Here is a 27538-nt window from a genome sequence, read left to right on the forward strand (position 1 = left end):
AGTCGTAAACATCAATATACGCACGGACGGTAATTTTCGAGCGCACATTTTACGGGAATGCCTAGAGGGCGGCGCTGCAACGCTGCTACTACGCAGTGCGGGATACGCGGAGGAGATGTCGGTAGGGAGGACCCAGTAACATTATTGACGTTCTTCCAAGGTGTACGATAGATATATTTCTCACCAGAGCAGCACTGGATAATAGAGCAAAGAATGGGAAGGAGCGTCCGTGGGTTTTCTTATACTGAAAGCCTGGCTGTCTCCACCGAACACCGACTTTTGCTTTTCAGCGGTATATTTAGCAGGCAGTAGCTTCGGGAAAGCAAGCAAGCAAGCAAGCTAGCTTCGCAGCAAGTCTAGCTAGCTAGCAAACCTGCCGTCTTATTGTGGCCCACATCAAACCTGCCAGCTAGCATCCGTCGCATGCACAGAAAGAGAAAATGGTAAGAACGGAAATCTAACACTCAGGTTTCATTTAGCTAGCTGTTTTGGCCGTTATATGTCTTTATTCTCAGATTGTCACCAGCTGTTTGCATGGTTTGTCAGTAGCTGTCACATCTCCAAACAAGGGCCAGGTAACGTTAGCTGCGTTTAAAGGTTGGCAATGTCTGTCACCTGCCGTGGGCTCTTGAAAGAAATACCTAACACTTGGCTGCAGGATGTCGCAGCTTATTTACCGTCATCTGACCCATGAGATACTTTTAGTCTTATATTATGGATGCTTTGTTCTATTGCATTCCAGTACACATTAGTGTTTTTTGTATACTTAATGTTTTTTTTTTCTTTTAACTATTTCAGTCTATCAAAACCATACAGTATTTCCCATGCTATTTCATGTTTGCCATGAATGCTAATTCAAAGTTTAATACGTTGTGAAGGTAATAAAGATAAAGAAACAGATTCATATTTACTACATTTTCTATTGCCTCCACAAATGGTAATCTCTGCTCTGTAACATGACAATAATCAGTTGATAAGCCATAATTTAAAAGTTTTCATGACTGTTGTTTCTTACATTGGCCCATTCTTGGGGTCCCCTCAGACAACAGTCACTCAGAATTCTTTATATGTTTAACATCTGTGTGGGAGTAGTGTAAATGTCATATAGTATCAAATTTAAAGTAGAACTGATTATTCCAAAATTGGCATTAAAGGTAAGATCTTTCAAAACATATTCTTCAGACCACAGGCTATCCAAAGATGACCATTCCCACTAGAAATAGGAATCATATAGCAATCACTAAATTTGTCAAAATAACTGTTTGCATTGCATATCATTCATCCGTTTTTTAAAGGGTGAATTAAAGATGGTATTACATATTAAGGGTCCATGCAATTCTGAAATGATATCCAAAATGTGCATTTTAAGAATTACTTAAATAGGTAGCTGCAGATATCTGTTAATGGTAAATAAAAAGTAAAGTTTAAGACACCTTAGTACATTAGGAGTAGTCAACTGCTGCAGCTCCTTTGTGACCCATTCAAGATCTGAGCCAGTAGTTTCATCAAGGGCACTGGGAGGAGAATTAACCTAGCAACCAAGTGGAACATCTACAGAATCATCATACTACTGGACCGTTCTTTGAGCACCCATTCAAATTAGTGTTTTGGTTTACATTAGGTATTACAGTCTGTTTTATGGTAGCCCCATTAACTTGTGTTCTGTCATTTATTCCATGATTATCTCATCTTGTATAACTTTTATATTAGCTAGTTTAACCATAACCACATTTGATGAATAGTGGTCCTTGAGATGTGCCAGTTTGGAAACTTGTTGTAAACCTTTGGGGAGTTTTGGGTTCTTACGCCTCCTGGTTTATTGGAAATATTAAGTGAGTGCTTTTAAAATATAGTTTCGCTGATGTGTTTCTAATAAACAGTGGTGAGAGAAGTGTTCAGGTCTTTCATTTCATTAAAAGTACTAATAAAACCCTGTGATAATACTCTGCTACAAGCAATATTTAGTATTTCATTTTTTTCCTGGTTAGAAACTATCGTTGCTTTATCAGCCTTTAAAAATCCACTATATGTAAAACTCTCATCACAGTCTCACTAGTTAGCATAATCAGAAAAATGGTCTTAAATTATGAAAAGTAAAAATCATTGTGCAATAAAGTAGTCCCTGTCAGTGTTTTACAATTGTATATGACATTTTTGGATTCACATCACTACTGAATTGATGTGTGTGTTGCATTGATGGATTTCATTTCAACGACCTCATATACTGTTGGGTAGCTTAATTTGCAGCATTGCATCATATTCTGTAAGATCATTAGATGTTTGTAATGTAGCTGTCCTGTGAAAACCACTTATCTCTTTAAAAGTCAATTTTGTAACAGTGCATTTAGAAGCTAATCTATGAAGTGTTCCATTTGAAATTACCACACTTGGATAATGACAAACTGTAATTGGAGAAGTAACTAAATCTGTCTTAAGTGCTGTGGAGTAAAAAGCACAATATTTCCTTTTGAGATGTAGAGAGTACAAGTACAGAAATACATGGAATAGAAATACTTTCATAAAGTACAAGTAACCCTGTATTTATACTTGAGTATGATACTTGTCTGTGTATTTCCATTTCTAATTCACTACCTGTGCTGCTCGAAACATCCTGATGAATCAGTTTAGGACTTAAAGTAAAGTCATCATTTGTATAATAGGTAGTTTTCACAGCACCAGATGTTATTTTACCAGAGGATAGAACTCTGCACCTGGTGCCCTCACTGTCTTTTGTAGTAAACAGTATTTGCTAGCCTTTAATGCATATTATGAGAGGCATTTTAAAAATAGACTCTTGTTTTTACTTTTTGTTTTTATGTATTTAGTTGTAAGAGCTTTCAGTTTAACTAGATCTGGCTTTTGAGTGAGGGGTCAGAGTTGTGAATTTTATATGAGAAGCCCGTTTGTTTGTTTTTTTATAGTTGTACGTTTGAAGACTAGTGTCTTAATGCTGGTCTTTTCTTTGTGTCCATATGTAGGTTTACTTGTTAAATCCTATAGAGAACCTGAGAGGCTACATTAACAACCGTCCACCACTGGTCATTTTCATGGTCAGTGTCAGTGCAGTGGCCATCGCCTTCCTGACCATCGGTTATTTCTTCAAGATTAAGGAGATCAAGTCTCCGGAGCTGACAGAGGTAAGGCACGCCAACCTGTTTCCTTAAAAATAAAATCAAATTAAATGCTCCTCATTTTGGAATCCACCCAGAAATACTAGTCAGATGTAGTCACTGCTGATAGTAAATGTCAGTACATGACCTTTGTGACCTACTTTTTCCCAGAAGGAAGAACAGTTCTGGGAAAAAATTAAAGTGACCACTGGTTTTGCTATTTTTAGGTACGTGTTTGAGAAACTACTAACAATATTCCTCAAATGAATCTGTTATTATTTAGAGCAGTTATTTAGAGAAAATGACAACTGATCAACATGACAAAAAAACTATGGTGTTTTCAGACTGTGAATATTGCAAAGAAAAGATGCTATATTAATTTTTAAGCTGCATAATACTTGACCCTGATTTTTAGGCTCTGCTTTCATGTGTGTTAGCACAATCTATACCAGTGTTTCATATTTTTTGGCTGCTTTATTCCACTCCTGGAGTAAAAATAAAGCAACTCAGCTTTGTTTGACGCTTTGTGACTATCCATCCTTCCTCTTGATTATATTCCAGAGATTTTCAATGGAGTTCAGGTCTGCAAATTTAGGATGGACTCCCAGTTTCTTCCAGCACTTAAAAAGCTCAACCATGTTGCATTTATTCTGTAGTATTTTTAGGTTCATCTAGTTCAGTCTGTTAAATTCTTAATGTACTGTGGATGATTTGGTGGTCATCCGATACTTTTTAAAACTGATACAGCTGCAGATTATGGCCAAATATGTCACCTCTTTTTATTAACCTCATGCAGAAAAAGCGGTGTTTAGATTTAGTGGCTAACATCTGTTGAATAACTGATCATGTGATTGTGAATGAAAGCCATACATTGACCTCTTCTCCATCTGGCTTTATCTTGTACATGGTGGAATTTAATTGGACACAGCAAACAGCCAAATCAAATATGTGCTGGCTTATTACATGTACTGTCAGATGGAAGGGGGAGTGGATTCTTGGAAAGACAGCTTTGCATGTAGATTTAACAGGAAGTATACAATAGGCAAATGCAGAGTATTGAGTGAGTGAGTAATATTCTCTAGGTGGACATGGACCTCTGCTTTAAATGTTTGGTGCATGGAGCTTGTGCAGATTTTCCATGGGTTCTGAAAATTGTAAAATCAGATTCTGTAAATTTTAGGCCTTAAAATGTCTTTAAAGATAATTTGAGTATTATTAAGTTAATGTTACTTCCCTACTTTAGTCTTGCTTTTAAAACTGCAGTCCAGTGATTACATATTAGACAATACCCAGCTAGTGCCTAGCTACAGCTCACAGCAAGGAAGTTGCGGGTTTGATTCCATTAGAAGCAGGTACATACAGGTTAATTCTCCTGCCGGTGTCCCTGACCACAATGCTGATGAAGATCTGTAGTTGGTTCCCAAGTACTTTCAATGGCAGCTCACTGCTCCTACTGCTCATGCTAATGGGTCATACTAATGCTAATGCTCAGTGCTGTGTATGTGTGTTAGGATGGTAAAATACACAGACAGAATTTCACTACAGGAACAATAAGGCAAGGTAACTTTTAACATTTAGTGTGTCATGACTTGCTGTGTTGGCTAAAATTTCATCTCCTGTCATCAAATATATCAGTTTATAGAAATGCTAAGTTAAAATGGATTATTTATTTTCACTTTTTATTATTTTCTTCATTTTGAGTAAGTGCAGGATCTCAAAGATTTGGATTTAAAAAGGCTCATTTAGTGTTTGGCTGAAGTCTCCTGTACTAAATGAGGAACATGGGATATAAAGCTATGTTAAGTCTCATGGGGTGTTTGAAAAACATAAGCCACCAGCACACACCTGCTATCCAGTATTGTTCACACTGGGAGACTTATTAAAGTCCTGCCCCAGCTCAACTCAACTATAACATCCAATGTTTATTTTCCAGGGAATATAATTGCAGAAATGAAACCTAACATTCACAAGTATGCTTACCTTTGTAAAATGTTTTCATTACCTTAAATGGGTAGTATTCATCCATATTCACCACCGTATTAATGTAGTAGCTGAGACTGAACATTATTATTATTATTAGATAGATAGATAGATAGATAGATAGATAGATAGATAGATAGATAGATGGATAGATGGATGGATGGATGGATGGATGGATGGATGGATGGATGGATGGATGGATGGATGGATAAGCTTTATTACAGACTCATGGTCCACATTAAAAAGCAAACAGATAAATACAGATACAATAAAAACATTAAAAAAAAACCTCTATACTTTCAAGAGGCAGTCATACCAGTGCTTCCAGAACAGAGAAGCACTGGTATTATGATTATGATTATTATTATTATTATTATTATTATTATTATTATTATTATTATTATTATTATTATTATTGTTATTGTTATTCTCATTATTATTTAACCAGGAAAAAAATGACTTGTTGAGATTAAAAATCTCTTTTGTAAGAGTGTCCTGGCCAAGACAGCAGCAGCAGAAGTTACAGAAGGTAGAAATTTCAGCCATGCATCCACATTAAAAGGGTACAAAAACCACATAGTAAACCTCACTGTGGTAAAACCTATCATCACCTACTATGTTTGAGTGTGGACTAGTGTTATTAGTCTCTTAACGAAAAAGCCCAGATTGGACAAACAGACAGTAGCTCTAACAAGGGCTTTTGCCTTTTTGCAGCAGCAGTTTTCATTTACATTTATGTGCCACTAAATATTACACACTGAACCTCTGAATCTTAAATTGTATTATTAGTGAGTCTTAGAAAGTCTCAAATGTACCTTGCATATGTAATGTAATCTTATATGTAAAGGAAATCATATGGCATTGCTATTGCTGAACACCTCCTCTCTCCTCAGGACTGGAACACCTTTCTTCTGCGCTTCAATGAACTGGACTTTTGTGTGTCAGAGAATGAAACGATAAAGCACGGCCTGAACGAGTCGACTACACCAGAAAGCATGGTGGTGACCAGCGGTCAGGCCCGGTCCAGCACTCAGGCTCCTCTCCTGCTGGAGGACTCGGGTCCCATCAATATCTCAGTGCCCATCACACTCACACTGGACCCCCAGCGCCCATTTGGGGGATACTCTCGCAATATCACCCACCTCTATGCCACGGTGCTCGGCCAGCAAGTCGGCTTAACTGGTTGGTTCTTTTTCTGATCACTTGTTTGAATTGTAGTTGTTATTCAGGAAAAAAGTCCTTTTTTTATCATCATATTCTATAGCAGCATTTATACTAGCAAGATGATTAATGTGGAAGCATTTCTATCATTGTGCTACTGCTGAAAATGTGGGATTTAGATGGATGACACGCTGCTTTTTCCCCTAGTGAAGGAAATAAACATTCCCAGTTTGAATAATCTGAAATGTGAACATTTTTGTAAGGGCTTGAAAATTAGTGATGCTGACAGGTTTCTAGCCAAGAGCCGTCTGCTTTAAAAACAGGTAAAAAGCACAAAGTATTTCTTACAATCATGTGAATTTTTTGACTGATTAAACTGTAAGCTCTTCCTGTTGGCCACAGAGATGAACCTTGGCTGTTGACATATATAAAGTTGTGTTTATGTGCTCATTTTGACTCTTGGATTGAGATAAAAGCAATTGTAGACTCTTCAGTTACATTTGGCATACACCAGGAGGGTGGTAGAGGTCCTGAAAATGGACCTGGGTGTGTGTCGACACCAACAGCAAGTTTCTGCTGTGGTGCTCCCCCTCAGTACTGGCCATCAATATGATTTCATGTCATCATTAATTTGCATCAATTTAGATTAAAAGAGAAGAATCCAATTTGAGCAGTAATGCGGTCGTGTCATTAAGCATTTCCTGCATGGTGTCGTGTTTTATTTCAGTGGGTCATTTCACAGTGTATTTACGCCAGCGTTGTTGACCTACCTCACCGAATATAATAATCCCTCCCATTTTCTACATGACACTACCTGTCATGCAGCCTGTGTTGTAAATAAGAAATACTATACATGGATAATATCATTGATCTAAAATACACCACTGAGGAGTCATAGGACATACAAACATAAACATCATGGCCCATTCAGGCCTGGTGGTGTGGATACATTCTGCATTTTCACTGGTATGCATCTGCATGGATCTGCACGGCGAATGCAGAATCACATCAACTATTTCATAATGAGTTCAGTCAGGGCTGCAGGATTTGCTAAAAAAGATTTTATTGCGATTATTGTAAGTGACATTGTAAATGCGATGTGTCAAGTTGTTGATTCTAAAGAAATATTTGCATTTTTTTAACTTCAGCATAAAGCTTAAACTAGCATAAAGTAGGTGAAAAGCTTTGTCTGACTGATTTTTAGACAGTACATCTCTCTGGTGGCTCTCTCTGAATCCACATTATCACCAGACAAGAGATTCAGATTTATTTTTTGCCTGATTTTGCAAGCAGATCACCCTAAATCCTCCTAAATCTGACCCTATAAATTGCAGCATTTTGTGATTATATAATTTCACAGGCTGATTTTGAGATTACAGTTCCATTAATTATGCTGCCCAAAATACTGGTAAAGAAATATTTTACTCACATCCCTCTGGATATGCACTCATACAAGGATGCAAGTGTTGGATCAACTGAGAACAAAATATGACATTAAACAGAAATAAGTTACACAACAAGTAATTGTATTTGAGAAGCCTGATATTATGGCTATTATGACCACTATAACAGCCATATTTTGGGGAAAAAAACCCTGATTGTCTCTAACTCATACATACACGTGGATTACCTTGGTGTGCTGTGGTACTCAAACCATTAGCTGCAGCAAAGGGTTAAAATAAATCTTCATTAGACCTGATAATTCTCTTACAAATCTAGTGAGACATCACTAAAACCCACTCAGTGGGAATCCTGGATGTCGAGAAAACCCCTCTGCGTAGCTGACATTCCTCCTAATGAATAAGTCTATATTGTCTGTACATTATTGACTGGGTAATTCTCCCCTTTTGTGGGTGGGAGTGTGTCCTTTTTAACAGGTTTTATCTTTCCTCTGTATGTGGTGACTTGAGTTGGACCGAACAGTAGTGGCGTTGTGTAACACTAAGCCATTCCATTACAGTCCACCTATAGGTTTCAGATTTTCAGGTTTCACAAAGCAAAGGAAAGTGAAAAGTGAATCCCACTCATTCTGAGCCTCTGAATACATCATTACTGCTTGGTTACATTTGTGGACTTTAGAGAGCACGAATATCTTTCTTGCCCTTTCATGACTGATGTATCTTGGCTTTAGAGAGAAAATATGTAGAAGGATAAAAACCTTCATGCACCATTTTCCCCTGTGTTTCTATCAAGCGTCCTGTTGTGGTCTTTTACATGAGATGAATACTAGACTTTCCATTAATCTGTCGTCATCATTTTCATAGTAAAAGTAATACTAAAAATGTAATGAATTTGAAAATTTCCAAAAACAAATGTTCAGTCATGCTCATACAAATTACAGCTTTAAGAAAGGCTGTCTTCACAATGCTAAACAGGATGTATGTTTTAGGGGGTGTTTGGACATATGAAGCTGCATAGACACAGTAGACAAGTCAGCAGCAGAGGATTTGACCACAGTGACAAAAAACTAGAAAATAAATTGTCACCTTGTATACTGCAGACTGGCTGAAATGTGACCACTAAGTTTTACATGTGTCTGTTAAACACCATTAGAGGCAGTGCAGAACATTTCAGATGAAGTATTCAGGGTTCCCACACGTCCTGGAAAACCTGGAAAATTAATGACCAATTTTTCAGTATGGAAAACATATGGAAAATGAAAAAAAAGGTCAGATGTCCTGGAAACGGTCAAATTATCCTGGAAAATTATTTATCCTCCCCCTGCCTCGTGACCTTGTGTGCCTAAACTGAGATGAAACAAAAGAAAGGGTTTTATTCACTGATTTATTGAAAATATACAAATATTTTTAGAGGAAGTGCAGGAGAGAAATTAAGAGAGAAGAGAAAGTTGAGTTTGGAATTGCCCAGTTGAACATTGTAACTCTAGTTTGTCAGGCTAATGAAGTGCTATGTTATAATCTGTGTGTGTTTGTATTATTCTATGATACATTTGTCATAATTGTTTTTCATAGATAAACTATAGCCATAGACTGCAATCAAATGTCTGAGTAATAAACTTAGAAATAATCTGGGTAAATGCAAGTTACAACTGTAGAGAAGAACACTTCCAAACAATGAGTGAGACAGGGAATGGATTAGTGTATGAGGTGATAACTTGTCTCTGTAGCGACTGAAAATGTCCTGGAAAATAATTTCAGGGAAAGAGTGGGAACCCTGAGTATTGTTTGTACTGTGTGACAAATTAGTACTTTGAAGCACAGAATAGCCTGTTTTCCTGGAATGCCCACCTGTCCAGTTGAAACAAATGAAATGTGTGTTTGTGTCAAAGTATTTGGTATTTAAGCCAAAGGATAAAGTGTATGCAGCTTAAACAGTAACATTTCAATCTGTTGAGAGGGGATTAGAAGGTCAAGGTACAGTAAGGTCAGGTAATTAATTTTTTTTTTACATCGCTGTGCTCTGATAATAATCGGTTTGGCTCTGTGGTTTTTAACCTTCTACCTTTGAATAGTTTCAGGGCTGTGTTTGTGTTTGTAACAGGATCAGCAACTTGTGAGAGCCCGGTAAATATTAAAGTGTTCCAAATTAACAAGTAAAGTCAATAAGAAGCAATGCAAATATTGGGTTAGGCTGAGTAAATGCTAATGTGTGAATATGTAGAGCACAAAGACGACGACAACTTTGGAGATTCTATCAACAGTATTTTTACTGAGACCACATGCAACCATTAACCCATAAAGACCCAAACAGCCACCGGTGTAAAATATTTAATACCTGTTGATCCAATAATCCTATCAATCCATGTCAATAACTGGTGTAAAATGCAGTTTGTCATCTTTTCATGCTCATCAGATATGACCCATTTGGACGTTCAGAGGCTCCATAGTTAAAGTGGAAACACTGTCATCTCCTACAACATTGATTCACCAGTAAAACCCATGGAGTTGGATCAATGACAGTGGATGGAGACACTTGATTTATTTTCAGTTAATGACCGATTTTAGCAAAAAAAAAAGTCACATTTTCTTCAGTCTTCACTATTTCTGATATTATAAACCCTCACCTTTAATCTGAACTTTTATGAACACCTATATGATCAGTAAATGAAATATAGGAAAATGTATGACTTGCATAAAAAAGTAAAATACAGAGGATAAAAGAACCAAATGGTGATAAATCACTTAGGAAAGGTTAAATGGAGAGGAAAAATTCGTTTAGGAACTGCCACAAAAGTAGCACTAGGTCTGTCTGGAGGACTTTTGTTTCCTACAATTTTGTTTATTACTGTATGAAAGGTGAAAGACAAAGTTAATACTGGTTCAACAGGATGTTTTATTCATTTTCTACATTTACCCAGCTTTGGTTAAATGTCTAAACATATCTTGTCTTTAATACTGTGGTCTGAGAATACTGGAATATTAGGCTACTACCACTGCTACTAATAATAATACTAGAAACTTCAATACAATACTTTGAAAATTAACATTTGGGGCCTAAAATTTTCAGTTTTTATTGAAATGATAAGGTATGTCTTTTCTTGGCTACTGTCAGAATTCATCTCTTTTTTTTCCACATTAACAAAAATAACACTGTAAACTAAAATTAGCAATGAAGTGTAGTTAATTGTGCTGTATGTTAGGCAGCATTCTGGCTGTAGTTAAAGTATTTTTATATTAGCTGAGGTTCTGAGGGAGATGAGCTTAGCTTTAGTAATCACAAATAACTTTTATTCAAGTATTAATGCATCAGTGTTGTTACAATTTGGTACCAATACTTGCGTTCTAATACTTGATAGAGGTTTGTATTTTTTATTAATAGTACAGAACAGTGCAAAGGAAAATAACTCAGACTTCGACTAATGTTTGCACTGTTTTGCAATTTACATACAGTTGCAGAACAATTATTAGATCACCCCTTTTTTTTTTCTTCAATTTCTTGTTCATTTTAATGCCTGGTACAACTAAAGGTACATTGGTTTGGACAAATATAATAATAATAATAATAACAACAAAAATAGCTCATAATAATTTTCTTGATAATAACCAAAATCCCTTCAGTTCTTACACCAATAGCTATGGCATCGTACTGCCAAAAACAGTGCTTTTAGGCATTCCATGTTTTCTTTTCTGTCTGTTTTAGTCACATGATACACACAGGGGTTAATGCTTGATGGCATAACCATTGTTTTTAATGACTTTTGATGGTCTAATAATTTTTTTCTGTGACTGTATGAGCTCCTTCATATATCTTTGGGTTTCTTTTAAAGCATTTCCAAATAGTACTCATTAAGATGAGACAAAAGATGAGAGGACAATGCTGTAAGTGAATGAGAATGCAAAACAGTATCCACTTCTTAATATGATCTTAATGTTCCATCCAAATGAACAAATTTGCCTAATGTGGAATTTAACAAAAAGATTTTACTAGAACCTTTGAATTAAGGTTTAATCACCAACAAAATTTAAAAAAAAAACAAAAAAAAAACATTGTCAATACAAGGACACACCCTGACCAACAACCACAACTTGCTAAAACACAAGTCAGTCTGTAAATAAAAACAAATAATAAATGGTGCTAATAAAGGTCCTAAATCTCTTTTTAAAAAGCTAACAGTGAATCAGGGTTTGTTTGTTTTTTTTAACTTTAATATGACATTGCCTAAACATACAGTCATTCATATTTTTGGTGAACTGTAAAAATGTACAGCTCTAAAATTACAAAATATCTAAGTTACAGTGTTAGTTGTTTAAGTACAGACAGTAGAAATAAGTACTAACTGAACAAATGGAAATCATTGAAACAAACACATTGACCTTTGACTAGTGCGGTTGACATTACCCACAGCTCCTTTCAGTTTTTTTAATATTACTTGTTACTTTTCATCTACACACAACTGTCACACACATGCTAGGAGGGCAGGGATGTGTTACTGCTTTTGGTCAAAGTTTTCATTAGACACAGCTTGGCATGCTGTTAAACACTGCCGCTGTGTCTCTCTGCAGTGGGAGTTGTTATGCATGCCGTCCTTAGCTCGTTTAATTGCCTCAGAGCTGGGAGATAGTGCTCTGTCACCGTGTAGGTTTGTTTTTCTCAGACAAGGCTAGTTTCGCAACTTTCCCTCGTGTGAACATAACAATTGAAAGAATGTTGAGGTGCAAGTCAGAAACATGGCTTCATTTTCTAACTATCTGTTGTGATCTTGTTTGTTGTTGTTTTTTTACACACAGGCCGGGAAGCCCATGAAGAAATAAACATCACTTTTACCCTGCCCGTATCCTGGAACTCTGACGACTGTGTGCTGCACGGCCACTGCGAGCAGGTGGTGTTCAGCACTTGTATGACCATCACAGCAGCCAGCAATATCTTCCCAGTCACAGTGTGAGTTGGACGTCCTCCATGACTCCAGGGACACGTTACACCGTATAACTCAGCCTAGAGTTGGGTGACACAATCACATATTCAGATTTGCCCTCGGTACATTCACAGCATTTCTGAAGATAATTGGGATTAGTTTGTTGTCCTATGTTCTCCTGTGACCCAGGAAAGTAAAAGTTTGACTTTTTTTATTAAACAATTGCCTTGTTTGGAAACAGCATAATGCAACTCTTTTTCAGATTCATTTTTAATTATCACCGCCAAGGAGGTTGTGTTTTTGCCGGTGTTGGTTTGTCTGTCTGTCTGTCTGTCTGTCCGTGTGCAAGATAACTCTAAAAGTTATGGACGGATTTGGATGAAAATTTCAGAAAATGTTGATACTGGCACAAGGAACAAATGATTAAATTTTGGTGGTGGTGGGGGGGTGGGGGCACTGATCTGCCTTGGCGGAGGTCTGTGCTCTATGAGTGCTTTTCTAGAAAAGACAGCACAGACCTCCGCCAAGGCAGATCAGTTCCCCCCCACCACCACCAAAATTTAATCATTTGTTCCTTGTGCCAGTATCAACATTTCCTGAAATTTTCATCCAAATCCAGGCCACTGATCTGCCTTGGCGAAGGTCTGCACTCTCTGAGTGCTTTTCTAGTTTATTTATGGAATGTCCTTTTCAGTGGACAGTGTCTGTGTTTTTACAGTTAAAGCTGTGAAACTCATGTCCCCAACAGAGGACAAAACTGCATTGTTGGGTCTGTATCTGTTTAGATCTGCACATTTAACAAGTAAAGGTGCTTTATTATTCTTTTTTACGTGGTTAGAATAAAACTTTTCAGATGAGCACATTCCCAAAATACATGAACAAACTCTATTCTTTTCATTCTTAGTGTGTGTACAGACCGAAACTGTTACACGCTAACACGCAGTTGCAGTTTCTGTTAGTATTAAATATCAAATTAATTCCACTGGAAGACTCACGCTGGGTCAGTGTATTCATTGTAACCAGAGAAGTCTACCTTCTCAGGTTTCTTATTTAATTCCATGACCGTCAACTAGAATGACAAATGGTACTGGCAAACATTTTGCGTGGCCAAAAAAGTTTTTTTCTTTCGGTTGGCTGTGGTTAAACTCAAACCTCCGGCCAGTGTATGTAATGCTACACTCATGGCTCAGGTCTCATGTGCGTTATGAAACTGCACCATGTCAGTGACTGGGAGGTGTCGCATTGATTGATTGGTTCCAAGAGTATCCCGTTGCAACTGCAAATGAAGAAGATACTCAGGTAGACCACATGCATGTTTATGTTTGCATATAACCTTTAAAAAAACAGACAGTGGGTTAATGAGATGCAGGTTCAATTTCAGACACTGTGACTAAGTTTATACTTTTTTATAACAGTATTTTTGACAGCAGTTTGAAGTTAAATATTAAAAGTTCAGCTAATATGAAGAATTTGACAAGAAATATACATTTGATCAGACTGGACCAGTAAAATCATAGCAAATTAAAATTAAATAATTTTTTTCTCTTTGTTTTAGTTCTAAAAGTGCAAATGCAACAATATTAGGTCTCAGCTTCTCATTTACACATGTACATTCCAACTTACAGATAGCAGTGGATCTACAAAGGCACAAAACATTTAGTAACGGGCATGATATTGTTAACATTCCACTTATTTTCCTGAAGAAATTGGAGGTTGTTCAGGTTTTTCACATTTTTTGGGAAAGGATAGTTTGTAAATGTAAAGATTTTCATCATGTAATTTGACTTTTTTACACTAAAACAAACAATAATCATTATTATCATCATTTATGGGTTATTATGCTGTTATTTTTCTCTGTACAGGTCCACTTCAGATCACATTTGGCTATATGTGGCCCCTGAACTAACATGATTTTGCACTGCACAAACTCATCCCATGGGCTGGATTTGACTCTTTGGCGGGCTGCTTTTGGTCCACGGGCTGCATGTTTGACACCCCTGCTTTAACTCTTGTCCATCACGCATGCAGGGTAGCAGCCCAGATCCACTTGAGACCTCACAAGACCAACAACCATGGCAGTGCTCAACAATCGCTCATTAATTTTCACAATCTGATGTCTGATTTTGCTCTAGATTCAAATACACAATCAACTATAGAATATTTATTGACACCCCTCATGTAGTGATATTACCCTGGTACAGAGACAGTCACATTTGCCGTTAGCAGTCAGATGCTCCTTTATGGGACCACCACTCAAATATGTGTTTGGTTTTACAGGCAGCCACCACACTGCGTTCCAGAGACCTACACCAATGCCACATCTTGGTACAAGGTGTTTACCACAGTCCGTGACTCGGATACCAAGTACAGTCAGGACTACAACCCCTTCTGGTGTTACAAAGGAGCAATCGGCAAGGTGTACCATGCCCTCAACCCAAAGCTGACCGTCATTGTCCCTGATGTGAGTGACTGCACTGCTCAGTTTTAAGATTGCAAACTTTGTTCAGTCTCATATCACAAAGGTCCTGGTTCTGAGGTTTAACGCTGCATGAAAAGACAAATAAGTAAATATTATTGCAGTACTATTCAGGTGTCATTTCCAGACAGAGAATAGGATTGCACACTCAAGGTAAACGTGGCCAAACACAAAGCCTCATTACAGTCCTGACAGCAGTAGATTGTTCCAGTGTTACACAATGATCTCATTGACAGGACACAACTGCACACTGCTGGCTTCAGTGAGTCTGAAAACAACCTAAATATATATGCTCACCTGTACTGTCATGTGATGTCAGTCCACACACTGGGAGTCCTGAGTAAAGGCCCATTCATGCTTGCTTTACATACGTAAATAGGTTTGTCCGTTTTAGATGATGTCAAGCGTCACTGCCTTTATACTTAGATGCATCTATTGCATTATAATGAGTGTTTGTCAATCAATCCACCAGAGGGCACCGCTCTGTGTTAATATACTGACCAAATACCATCAAGAAAAGTAGAGTTTGTTTTAGAAGAAGAAGAAACTCCATAATAACAAACATGGTGACGACAGAGGAGGTTTTACTAATGTTGATACTAATGTTGGTATTGAGAAGGGTAGTTGTTATAAATATATTGGTACTTTTTCACTAATTCACACAGTCGCTCTTTGAAAAGTTTCACCATTTCAGGAATAATTCTCTTCAAATCTAACACTGCCTCCACTGGTCCATGATTGTACTGTTCTGTATTCTCCGCTGGGGTTCGCATCCACAAGCTCCCAGAGAATGGACATAATGAACGCAGAGGACGGACAGAACGCTCTGTTTGTATATGTATGTGTCTTTAACATCGAGCATAAATGGGCCTTAAGTCTTCACCCAAACTAATGAATCAGACTTTAGTTAAGAAAAACAAACCTGAGTTTTTTTCCTCCAAGAAGGACGAATGATTCAATTAGAAATTCTCCACTTGGTTTTAACTAAAGCTCAAATGATTTATGTACGTTTTTTTTTTTTTTGCCACTTTATTTTTTATTGCTTTAATATAAAATACAAAACAAACAGAAACAGTCACAGGTCGCAGGTACATTCAGACATTTACGTACTGTTTACTTTCCACAGATTGAATGAAAAAGTCCCATTTTTTTCTAGTGCCCTTATGCTGTTGTCGGCGGAGATTGTATGTCATCATTTCCATTAAATGGATTTGGTTGACAATTTTTATCACCAAGGAAATTGAGGGAGGGTCCTTTTTATGCCAGTATTTGGTGATGGCTTTTTTGCCTGCAGCAAGCAGTATTCTGAATAAATATATGTCACTTTCCTGTAATTCCTCTGGGGGAATGCTAAAAAACAAAGTAGCCAATGACATATCAAAATGAACATCAAAAACTGAATACATCAACTTAATCATCTCTCCCCAAAAGCCAACAATACCAGGACAGGACCAGAATACATGTGCTTGATCTGCCTCGAGTGAACCGCACTCCCTCCAGCAGTAAAAATGAACTCCAGAAAAATGTGATTTTCGTGCAGGTGTAATAAAGAAACGGGCCAGACATTTCCAACAAAAATCCCTCCATGATAGTGAGTTTGTAGTACAGTTTTGAGATTTCCACCCCTCTGACCATATCTCATTTGGTATTCCCTCATGCAGGTCCCTCTCCCATTGTTTTTTTTGCGTGAAAATATATCTCATTGTCATTTGAATCCAAAGCTGTATAAATTTTACCAGTGATGTTTTTGTTACTGGAACCTTTATAGGCTTCTACCAGTATTTGAATTAGATGAGAGGGAGTCTCTGTCATAGAACATTGTATTTCCTTTACGAAGTAATCACGGAGTTGGAGGTATCTGAAAAAGTCATGTTTACCAAGTCCAAATTTGAGAGAAAGATTTTGAAAGCTGTCCATCTGTCCTTTTGAAAGTATCCTGCAGAAAGCAGTTAGACCATGTTTAGACCACTGTCTAAATCTGTAGTCATGTAGTGTGATTTATGTACGTTTTTAATGCTTTACATTAGTCACACGCTTCTAATTCTACCTTTGACTTCTGCTTATAAGAAAATGTGCAGCTCCTTCGTGGTCTTTACATCTGTTTCTTCTCACCAGGACGACCGTTCTCTCATCAACCTGCACTTGATGCACACTAGCTACTTCCTGTTTGTCATGGTCATCACGATGTTCTGCTACGCAGTCATCAAGGGGCGGCCTGGCAAAGTACGGCAAACCAACCCCGATTTCTGCCCTGAGAAGGTACAACAGACAGCAGCAGTGCTTTATGACGTGGACAGGTAGATTGAGCCAAGCATCTGACCGACCAGTGATTGGTCTACAACACGATCCAATCACACTGCTTGTTTTCCTTCTTGCTGTCCAAATGCATGGACATCTATGAGTAATGATTGGGCTTTCGAGGCTTCTAACAAGGTGGTGGCACATTATTACCTGAACCCCTCATTAATTACACACATAATAAGGATATTTATGTTTTATCCTTAATTTTTTTTTTGTTAAAGTATTCTTATTGTATTGTGAGTTAGGCCTGTGAAGACATTTTAGTCTGACTCGTGGGCCTTAGCTGTGTGATATTTTCACATATTTCACATCAAGGGGCCGAGCAAAAACTGTCCTCTTTAGTTTCAACACTTTTGGCTCGGTGGATCACCTTTCATCCCAGCGTACGATGAGCCAATTCACACCAGCCCACAGATGAATACTTCTAAGACAGGTCACAGCACCAGGGTCTGACTCACTGTCTGGGCCAGTCCAGGCAGATGTTTTCTCTCCTCTGCTGGGTGAAGGACTAAATTATACATTTACAGAGTTGCGGTACAAGCCAAACACTGCAGAGTTTTGGGAATTTCAAGGGCAATTTCCCTGTAAAATCCTGAAAAATGTCCTCCACTCTGATCGGGCTCCTTCTGCTTTGGCCTCCAGCTGATAGTTGAAGTGTTTTTAGTCTTTACATGCCCTACAAGTCTTAAAAAGCCTAGATCCAATATTCTGACTTTTAGATGCCTTAAAATCAATTTTCACAAGGCTTAAAATTGATTGGATTATGAACTCCAGTCTGGCTTTTTAGGGTAAAAAAATGTAATGATGAATAAGTAAAACCAGCAGAGATCCAGCAACCCCAAGGAATTTATCAGAGCACACTGAGCTTTTGCACTCTGATTTGATGTCTTGGTTGAGATGTACAGTAGAAGTAATGACTAAAGGCCACTTCTGTTAATACTTTCATCTAATGTAGTCCATGGGCTAGAGCAGAATTTGATAACACCCAAGGTGGCAAAATTTCACTTGTACTAATTTGTTTGTAGGGTCCTTATTAGTACTAATAGGCACGATAACCATTTCAGATGAGTAGCTTTACCCATTTTTTTACATAATAATTTTTGCCATAATTGTCCTGCAGCACCTCCACAGTAGGTCTGTGTCCCATTGTGTGAAGTTCATTTTCAGAGATAACCATACATGCTATGTATTGTTCTTTTCAGGACAGTCAGGGCTATTCCGATTTACCATCATTTGATACGATATTAGATGTATATATATGATATTAGCCTTTATTTTGGGGAAGAAAACTTTTTTTCACTGATTAAATCCTTATATGTCAGTGTTTATCTCTAAAAACAGGTATGTTAGAGAGGATGTCTTTTCAGATATAGACAGATAATATGTATAAGAGAACATTTTACAATATCTAGCTTAAGATCTGTTGAAAGTAATCAATTTGACAGCCCTTTTTTGCCAGTAGGTCTTAAGTAGGTGATAAATTGCATAATTGGTATTTAAAAAAAAAAAAAAAAACTTAAATGTAAGCCCTTAAACCGTGCAGTAACACAACTTAAATACATGTTAAAAACACTTCACACAGGACATAAATCATCATTTTTTTCTGCACCATCTAGTGATAATGTGAAAACTTTCAGATTGTGGTTCTTCCCAAATGGGGGTGAAAGGATTTTTGGAAGCCTCTTTTCTGTCAGCATGCTTTGTTCTTGAACTGCTACTGTCCATATTTCCTCATTTATGCTGATTTGTGTTTTGGGTGTGAAAGATTAATTTATACAGTATTTTACTGTGAGTCCATGGCCTTAAATCCTTCATTTGTTCCCTTGCAGGTGGCATTGTCAGAGGGTTAAAAAGACATCACAAAGCTATATCAGAACTTTAACATGTAACGTGGACAAACTCAAAGAAACAGAAGAAATGGATTAAACATACCAGTTGCCTAGTGAACCCTGGAAATACAACGAGGGACGCAAAAGCTCTGTGAATGCATTACTCTTGCAATGTTGGGTTTCTCCAACCAAAGATATACAAGTGCCTGTATCTGTGGTGTAAATATTTGTAGGAACTCTGATATTCAGTGCAAACCTTTTTTCTTTTCTTTTTCTTTTTTTTTTTTCTGACTATTCTGCCTGCGTCCCCTCGTGCCATGTCCGAACATGCAGTACATAAAAACAGAAGGTGTGATCCACATAATTCCTAACCATTTTTGTAGCCGTTCATTCATTAGCTGCCCTTATTTCTCAAGCATAAGAAGCGTAAAGTCTTTTCACTCCACAATGAACCGGCTTCCTTAAAGATTTAGCAGCTTTTATCACATATGAGTGTGTTTTTGCTGTAAATGTTAGGATTTCTTTTTTTTTTTTCTTTTTTTAATCTCCCGTGGGGACAAAGCACGATGTTGAGTCACGTGTTTAAGTTGCTTGAATACTCTGATTGGGATGTTTGCTTGAGGATGAGATGCTTGAAGCCGTGATTAAATCTTGTCATTGCAGCCTCAACAGGATATAAAATAAAAAATAAATCCAGCACTTATTTAAGACCTAAAAAAAGAATTAATGAGGAATTGGACATTGTATACAATCAATTAAAAACATGTTTTGTGCAATAATTTAACTGTACTAGAGCTAGGGATGGGAATTGATAGGATTTTATTGATACAAATGCTGTTAATTATTTTGATTATTGGTTTTGTTCACCATTGATTCCTGCTCAGTTTTCCGCTCTTTAAACAAAATAGGAAAAACACATGGTTTTCCTGCAAAGTAAGTAACTTCATAATTACTAGTGTTTCTGCTGTTGCTTGAAATTATTGTTTAACACATGTTAAATCTTGGACTGTTGTCATCTTTCATCTCAAAATGAAGCTACTACAACTCATTTGGATCATTTTTGTATTTTTCTCAGCAAAAATCTCTTCAAAATCTAGACTTGTAATGTGTTTTGTCGCATATCATTCAGCCCCTCAAAACAAAAAAATGACGAGTGATGTGACTTTTTGCAATACACAAACAATGCTTATGCCAGCGTTGTTAAACGGAAACAATAAGCTTGGAGGCATATGATTACGATGTGGATCAGATGATTTTATTCCCACCCCTAATGAGGTCTGAATATTTCCTTTGTGTCTGCAATGTCAATGAGCATGGACTTGTGTATTTGGGTGATTGCACTGTGCACATTAATGCAGAATACAAGGAAAATGAACAGTAGGGCCCCTCTGGCTCATCAATATGGTTTGAAGGTGGAGCCAATGATTCTAATCCTAGTGGTTTTTCTAAACCAGTGGGAATCTCCTGGACTGTTTGCTCTGTGTTTGCAAAAAAAAAAAAAGAAATTCTACACAGCCATGGCTTGATAAATGGAGCTCCTATAACTGTGCCCCATAGGAATTAAAATATGGCGAGAAACAAATGATTTTATGATCCCGCTTGAATTGTGCCACCATTTACACATATGTTTGTCAGTTTAAAAGATAACTTTACAAGGCAGTTAGTTGCAAAGATAGTAGAGAACCATCTGGTTTTGTGTTGAAGTGCTCATTGGACTACATCTTTTGGCACACACTAAAATGGTTGTCACCGTGGTACATTTGACCTCAGTGTTCGAGACTGAGGTAGAACATATGAAGAGGTGAAAATCACCACAGTCTGGTCATGTTGAAGCTGCACAAACACCTCCAGCAACTGCGAACAGGTGGTGGTGGAGAGAGACGGGTACAATGCCGCCACCTCCACGACTTTCACCTGTGTTGTCTTTATATTTGTTTTTTCACATCAACAGTTTCACCACAAACTGCAACTTTTTTTTTTTTTAATTCAAATTTTTATTCAGAACAGTCACAAGATACCACACAGGACATCAATGGCACAAAGCACACTTCTCTTTTTTTTCTTTTTTGCAAAGAAAAAAGGATACCAATAATGCTCACTGAAAGGAAGAGAGAAAAAAAAGTAATATAAATAAAGTAAATAAGTGAGTAAGAAAATGAATAATAACAAGCCTGTACACATAGCCAATCACACCTCTAGGAAATAAGGCAAAGAAAACTGCACAAATACGCATATATGTATACAAACAAAGTAGTATTCATAATAACAGTACAAAGAAATTAAAAAAAAAGGATCCTAACTGCACATTTATATTTAGTATTTGGATATTCAAGTATAAAAGGTAACTATGAACATAAGAGTAGCACATAAAAAGAAAAAAAAAAACTTGAGGGAAGAGTGTTAGTACCATTTTCTGTGTTCAGTCAAAGTCAGGTTTGCTAAAGATATATATTCAATTCAAGTTGCCCAACAATTTTTACATTTCACTTGTTCAAGACGTAAAGAAAATGTGAGTTTCTCCATCATAAAAATCTCTTGGATCACGGCAATCTAATTTTCAAGTGTAGGAGCTTCAGTAGACATCCATCTCCTGGTGAGCGCTTTCGTACTTGCTAACAATAGGACATTAAATATATATTTGTGGGAAAACTGCGACTTTTTGAACTCATAAAATAGTCTTTGAAAGTAAACCAATATCTCGTGCAAATGATGGGATAAATCGAAAGGATCAGAAAATAACTTGTCTCTTGCCATTGACTGTGATGCATGTAATATACAATTTAGCCAACAGAGGATGTGAAGGAGCGCTGAACACTAGGGGTGTGTTTAGGTCGAGTCATGCTGTGGAATTTCTTACTCCACTTTTAAGGGCAGTTCAATGAGCTGCTCATCTTCCTGTGGTTTCTGTCAAACCGTTCTTTAACAGATCTGTCTCACTTTGGTATCATTTTCTGCCTTTTCTCCCTTTTTCGTGGCTTTCTCAGTCACCTGCCTTTGTGTCTTTAATTTTGCAGCCTGTCCTCGTCCACTTTTTAACTTCTGTGATGTTCAGTACATTTTCCACTACACCTGGATGAAGCAGAACATTCTCTTGCCTTACCTACGGTGGACTCACCTGCTTGAAAAATAAGCTGAGAGATCTTTTTTCTCTTGTCATCTTTTAACTCATCGGCCCCTTGTTTTTCTTCTGCTGAAGCCATTTTCCTTTCTCGTTCAGTTACTTCTCTCTCGTCTGACAAGCCTGTGGTTTGAACTCGAAATTTGTGATGTTTGTTCCGTTAACGTACACGTCTATCGGCCCTTTGAGTTTAGTTTTGGAATTACTTCAGCAAATCCATATCAAGTGTTTGAGTTTGTGCACCTTTAGATTTCTTGCACATTTTGTATTATTTGCTTCTGTGAATTTTACTCGTCCACGATCCTCTGTAAACATTATGATGTTGTTTAGTTATCTCCCTAAAATTCAATATAATTATATATTACTTTATAATTATATGTATATAATTATATTAATATGTTGTATTTATGACTAAATCATTTATTTTTTATTATTTTGTAGTACAACAAAATGTGCAAAAACTCACTTAATGTGCACGTGTGTGTGTGTGTGAGTTTGGGTAAAGTTTGGATGAATAAAGGCAGCTTTAGACTCTGATTTTCTTCCCATATTGAACAGATTTTCTCGTTTTGCGTAATGTTTTTTTCTCGTTACACCAGCCTGAATTGATTAGAACTGGGCACAGCATTTACATGAGCTCACCTCCCCCGACTTCCTCCTGCAAAATTTGCACTTTTCCACTCGAATCGTAGTGACTCGTGTCGTTCTGAATCTATTTCTCATCGTAGCTTTAACCAATTCTTTTGTGTTCGTTCAGTGGTTTAATTTGAGAGCTGACTTTGACAATCATGTATTCTAAATGTGTACGTGACCCGCCCCAACGCAACCAATGTAAGATTTGCAATAATAAAAAGACTAAATACTGATGTTAATGTCCAAACCCTGAGTCACCAACCACCGTTTGCTGCACTGACCCAAAAGTAAAATCTATTTAAGAAGTATGAGCTCATGAAAAACTTCAAACATTTAGTGTCCTAAGTCTGAAAAAAAAGAAAATGTGGAGCATGAAAACAGTCTAAGTCTGCTTTTAATCTGTGTGATTATTTTTCAATAGCAATTACTGATACATTGTACTTACCTCTGTTATAAATTTGTTCCATAATTGATGTACCTGTTGAATGTATTTTTTTATAAAGCAGCATAATCTAAATCTGAGATGCAACATTCAGAATTCCAAGTGATTTTAGACTCTGTAGATTGATTTTTTTTTTTTTCCGTTTGAAAGGCTTTACTTGAATCATGTTTGTGTTCGAGTGGTATTCATATAAAGTTTATTTTCTTGTGGCAAAAAAATGAATCCTTTGCCACATCATTGTATCAGACACATTTGTATATGTTTTGTTTGTGAACGAGAGAAACGTGTTGGGTTTTGATCCTAATGGATGTGATACCTTGTTTTTGTTTTTGGTTTTTTTTTTTCCACATTTTGATTGATAATAGGGCAAGTCTTCCTAATTCTGATGTGTATCATATTTGAGCATGTATTTGTTGCTTTTTTTTTTGTCTTGTTCTGTCTCCCATGCGCTCATGGTTGGATGCTTTTTTGGAAGATTTGGCAGCTCTAACTGGATGCTTTGGTAGATTTAGGTTATGGGATGTATGGGATCAAAAAAAAAAGTCAGTAAATTTAAGAATTGGCACTTAAAGATAGCTGTATTTCCATGGAATTGGCCAGCAGTTGAAGCAAAATTTCAACTAGAACTTAATTCCTACTAATAGTGCATTTTGTTTTGCTTGTGAAATTTATGATTTTTTTTTCCATCAGTTAAGATGGATTTGATCTACTTGTAAATGTTGCTGTGTTTTTGCGTTTTATTGAAATAACCAGATCACTTTTTCAGCTGTTCACTACATCAGAATTTACTTGCAAAAGTAAATTTACTTAAAAAAAAAAAAAAAAAAAAAAAAAAAAGACAGCCTCAATGTGTGTCAAAACTTTTAAATGCTATACTTAAAAATGTGCTTAAAACCCTTAAAGGAAACAGCTAATGGTTTTGTATTTGCAGAAAAATGGAAGTTAAAAATTCAGAAATACGTTCAAATATGTTCATTTACATGCAAGTTTAACCTTTAAAGACCCAGAACTACTTTTGTGGCGACTTCCAAATGAATGTGTTTCTTGCATTTAACCTTTTCTTAGTAATTTTTTATTTATTATAGTATTATCTTCAGCATTTTGCTTTTTTCAGGTATTTTCCCAGATTTAATTGACTGGTCATGTAGATGCTCATAAAACCTCAGAGTAAATTCAAAGCTTATTTTATCAGAACAGCGAAAACTGAAGAAGTAGTGACCTTCTCAGCAAAATACATCATTAATTGAACAGAAAAACAAGTATCTACAACCACAGGTATTTATCAAACTACATGTGTTTTATTGGTGAATCATTGCTGCAGGAAATTAGGTTGTTTCTACATTCACTGCAGAGCCTCTAAACATCCAAAAAACAGACACGTTATGCAACTAAACTGCTTTTTACCTTAATTATTTCAATGTATTGATAGGATTAGTGGTTGAAAAATTCAGCAGTGGTTTAGGTCTTAGGTCTTGTCCAGTTTTTCTGCATTTACAAACCTCTGCAAATCTAGATTCTTTCTCCACACCACTTTCCAAATTGTCTAAAAGGAATATTGACCCTTCTTTGATCCCATAGGGGTTTGGGGTGTAGTTGAATAAAGGGAACCTGAAGATGTGAATGAAGCATGTCCTGTTTTTGCCAAACTGACATTAACGATGCCAGTGTCCTGCATTTATTTACCTGCTACTTCTGCCTCCTTGTGTGATTTTGGTTAAATCTGCACCTCTGATTGCAAAATGCCTTAACATTGTCCTGATTTTCTTTTCTTTTGAAGGAGTTTCACATATTGTGACTGCACCGGCTTTACAGAAACAAATCCAGACACAATAGTTATCACTTCGGAGCTACACTGAGCTGGCGTTCCCATGCTTTGTCAGGTGTGCATTTAGGGGTTTTAAAGGAGCTGATGTTAGCTGTTGTAGTTTTCACACTACTCTAATATATCGGTAAAGTCAGAGCAGCCGAGTTCTTCTGAGTTGCTGCAACTTCCAGCGGCTTTACATGAAAGCTAAACACTCGAGTCTCCAATGTTATCTTTTCTGTCATGTTAGCAGCGCTTACAGGCAAGTATTAAGCCAACTCTGTGCCTTCTGCACTGGCGAGCTGCATCCTTCCTCCCTGTACATACAGTAGATAGAACTGTAGGTTTAATGTGGCTAGGATGTCATTAAAACCCTTCTCCTTTCCAGTGGAACTGCTGTAAATTAATTCAAGTTGAAATAAACTGTCTCTAAAGTTCACTCTTGCTGTGTGCTGACTTTTTTTCACCAACCACTTCAGGTTTTTATCACACTTGCCGATAGGCCATGAGCTGTTATGAAGACACTGTGTCCGACATCATCTTCGTCGTCGTCATCTTCAGGGTTCAAGCTTCACTTTGTTTTCATTACATGTAGCACATACATGAAACGAAATCAGCACTCAGGACCAGCAATGTACATAGCAAAATCCTATCAAATGAATCCTATATTAACCCTTTCATGTACACTACCAGTCAAAAGTTTGGACTCACCTGTTTTTTCTTTATTTTCATGACTATTTACATTGTAGATTGTCACTGAAGGCGTCAAAACTATGAATGAACACATATGGAATTATGTAGTCAAAAAAAGTGTGACATAACTCAGAGTATGTTTTATATTCCATCTTAAATATTTTAATAAGATTTTTCCCAGGATTATCACAGATTCTTCCAGGATTATTTCTGGACCTGCTGCGGTGGTCCTGCCTCTCCCCTGCCCTCATCATCACCACTCACTTATCCTCAACTGCCTACATGTGTCTCCCCCTACTCCCCCCTTCTCCCCCAGTCTCTATCTCTATCTCTCTCTCTCTTTTTCTCTTTCTTTACCCTCTCTCTTTAACCCCAACTGGTCAAGGCAGACAGCCATCCTCCAGGAGTCTGGGTCTGCTCCAGGTTTCTGCTGTTAAAGGGAAGTTTTTCCTCGCCACTGTCACCAGTCACAAGTGTTTGCTCCTGGAGGATTCTGTTGGGTTTCTGTAAATTGGCTTAGAGTCTGGTTTTGACCAACTCTATATATAAAGTGTCATGAGATAATTTTTTTTGTGATCTGGCATTATATAAATAAAATTTGATTGATTGAGTGATTTAATTGGTTTTCCCCTGTAAGTCACTTTGGAAAAAAGCGTCTGCCAAATGCATAAACATAAACATATTTAAGATTCTTCAAAATAGCAACATTTTGCTTTTATTACCGCTTTGCACATTCTTGACATTCTCTCGATGAGCTTCATGAGGTAGTCACCTGAAATGTTTTCCAACAGTCTTGAAGGAGTTCCCAGTGATGCTGAGCATTTGTTGGCCATCTGTGGTCCATCTCATACCATTTAAATGAGGAGGTGAGTCCAAACTTTTGACTGGTAGTGTATGAATTATGAGAACCTTACTCTAGATTTTTTTTCCTGTGTGTTTTTGTTCCTCTTTAGGCATGAAAAAACAAAACGATTGAATTTTTTTATTGAACCTATTTTTTTATGAAGGTTGATTTGTTTCTTTATTGCTATAACTAAAAAAAATTCAATTTAAAAAAAAGTGTTTGAATGCAAAACAATATGTATTTAATTTGAACAGTTTTTTTCTTTGATTGAGAATGTTTTTTTTTTTATTGAAGTTTTTTTTTTTTTTTTTTTTTTTTGGATTTAAATTTTTGTTTTTTTATTGAAAATATTTTTTTGGGTTAAAGCAATAAAGAAACAAATCTACCTTCATAATTTTTCGTGGAGTTCCAAAAAAGTCCAATCCGCTGGATACCATGTGTTTAATTTTTGAAGCAGAGAATGAAACATCAGAAAGTGATGTACCGAGTGAAAATCAAAACATTTTTAATGCAGCTAATCGGATGTTTTCTCACATTTTATCATATTCCCAATTTTTATTAGCAATTTATTTACACTCAAACATATTACTGCAGATCAGGTTTATCAAGAACAGCAAAGTTACAGTGATGGTGTGAATGTCAGTGTATGGGATGATGCATAAGCGTCCACTGTGTCAGCTGATATGGAACTAAAACAACAAAACCCATGAATATACAAGAGAACAGCTGTAGAATAACTGTCCACTGTAGTGACCAGTATGAATGAAAGGGTTAAAGATAATAAAATCTGATAAAAACAATAAAACCTAATAATAAATAATGAATAAATATGTA

The 27538-nt window shown here is 36.8% G+C and overlaps 1 protein-coding gene across 2 annotated transcripts; it reads left to right on the top strand.

The window, feature by feature from the left end:
• The first annotated feature begins 81 nt into the window (after positions 1-81).
• tmem248 (transmembrane protein 248) lies at positions 82-25604 on the top strand. Of its 2 annotated transcripts, none has more exons than XM_030153652.1 (7): positions 82-443; positions 2979-3137; positions 5984-6272; positions 12440-12590; positions 14842-15025; positions 17156-17337; positions 19171-25604. In XM_030153652.1, exons 1-7 carry the CDS (start codon positions 441-443, stop codon positions 19265-19267), a joined length of 1065 nt encoding a protein of 354 aa, XP_030009512.1. In that variant the 5' UTR covers positions 82-440; the 3' UTR covers positions 19268-25604. The 2 variants fall into 2 exon arrangements, with proteins under 2 accessions (XP_030009512.1, XP_030009513.1); XM_030153653.1 differs by having other exon boundaries at positions 17156-17299.
• The last annotated feature ends 1934 nt before the right edge of the window (positions 25605-27538 follow it).

The sequence above is a fragment of the Sphaeramia orbicularis genome, chromosome 14 (assembly GCF_902148855.1).
Source record: "Sphaeramia orbicularis chromosome 14, fSphaOr1.1, whole genome shotgun sequence".
NCBI lineage: Eukaryota > Metazoa > Chordata > Actinopteri > Kurtiformes > Apogonidae > Sphaeramia > Sphaeramia orbicularis.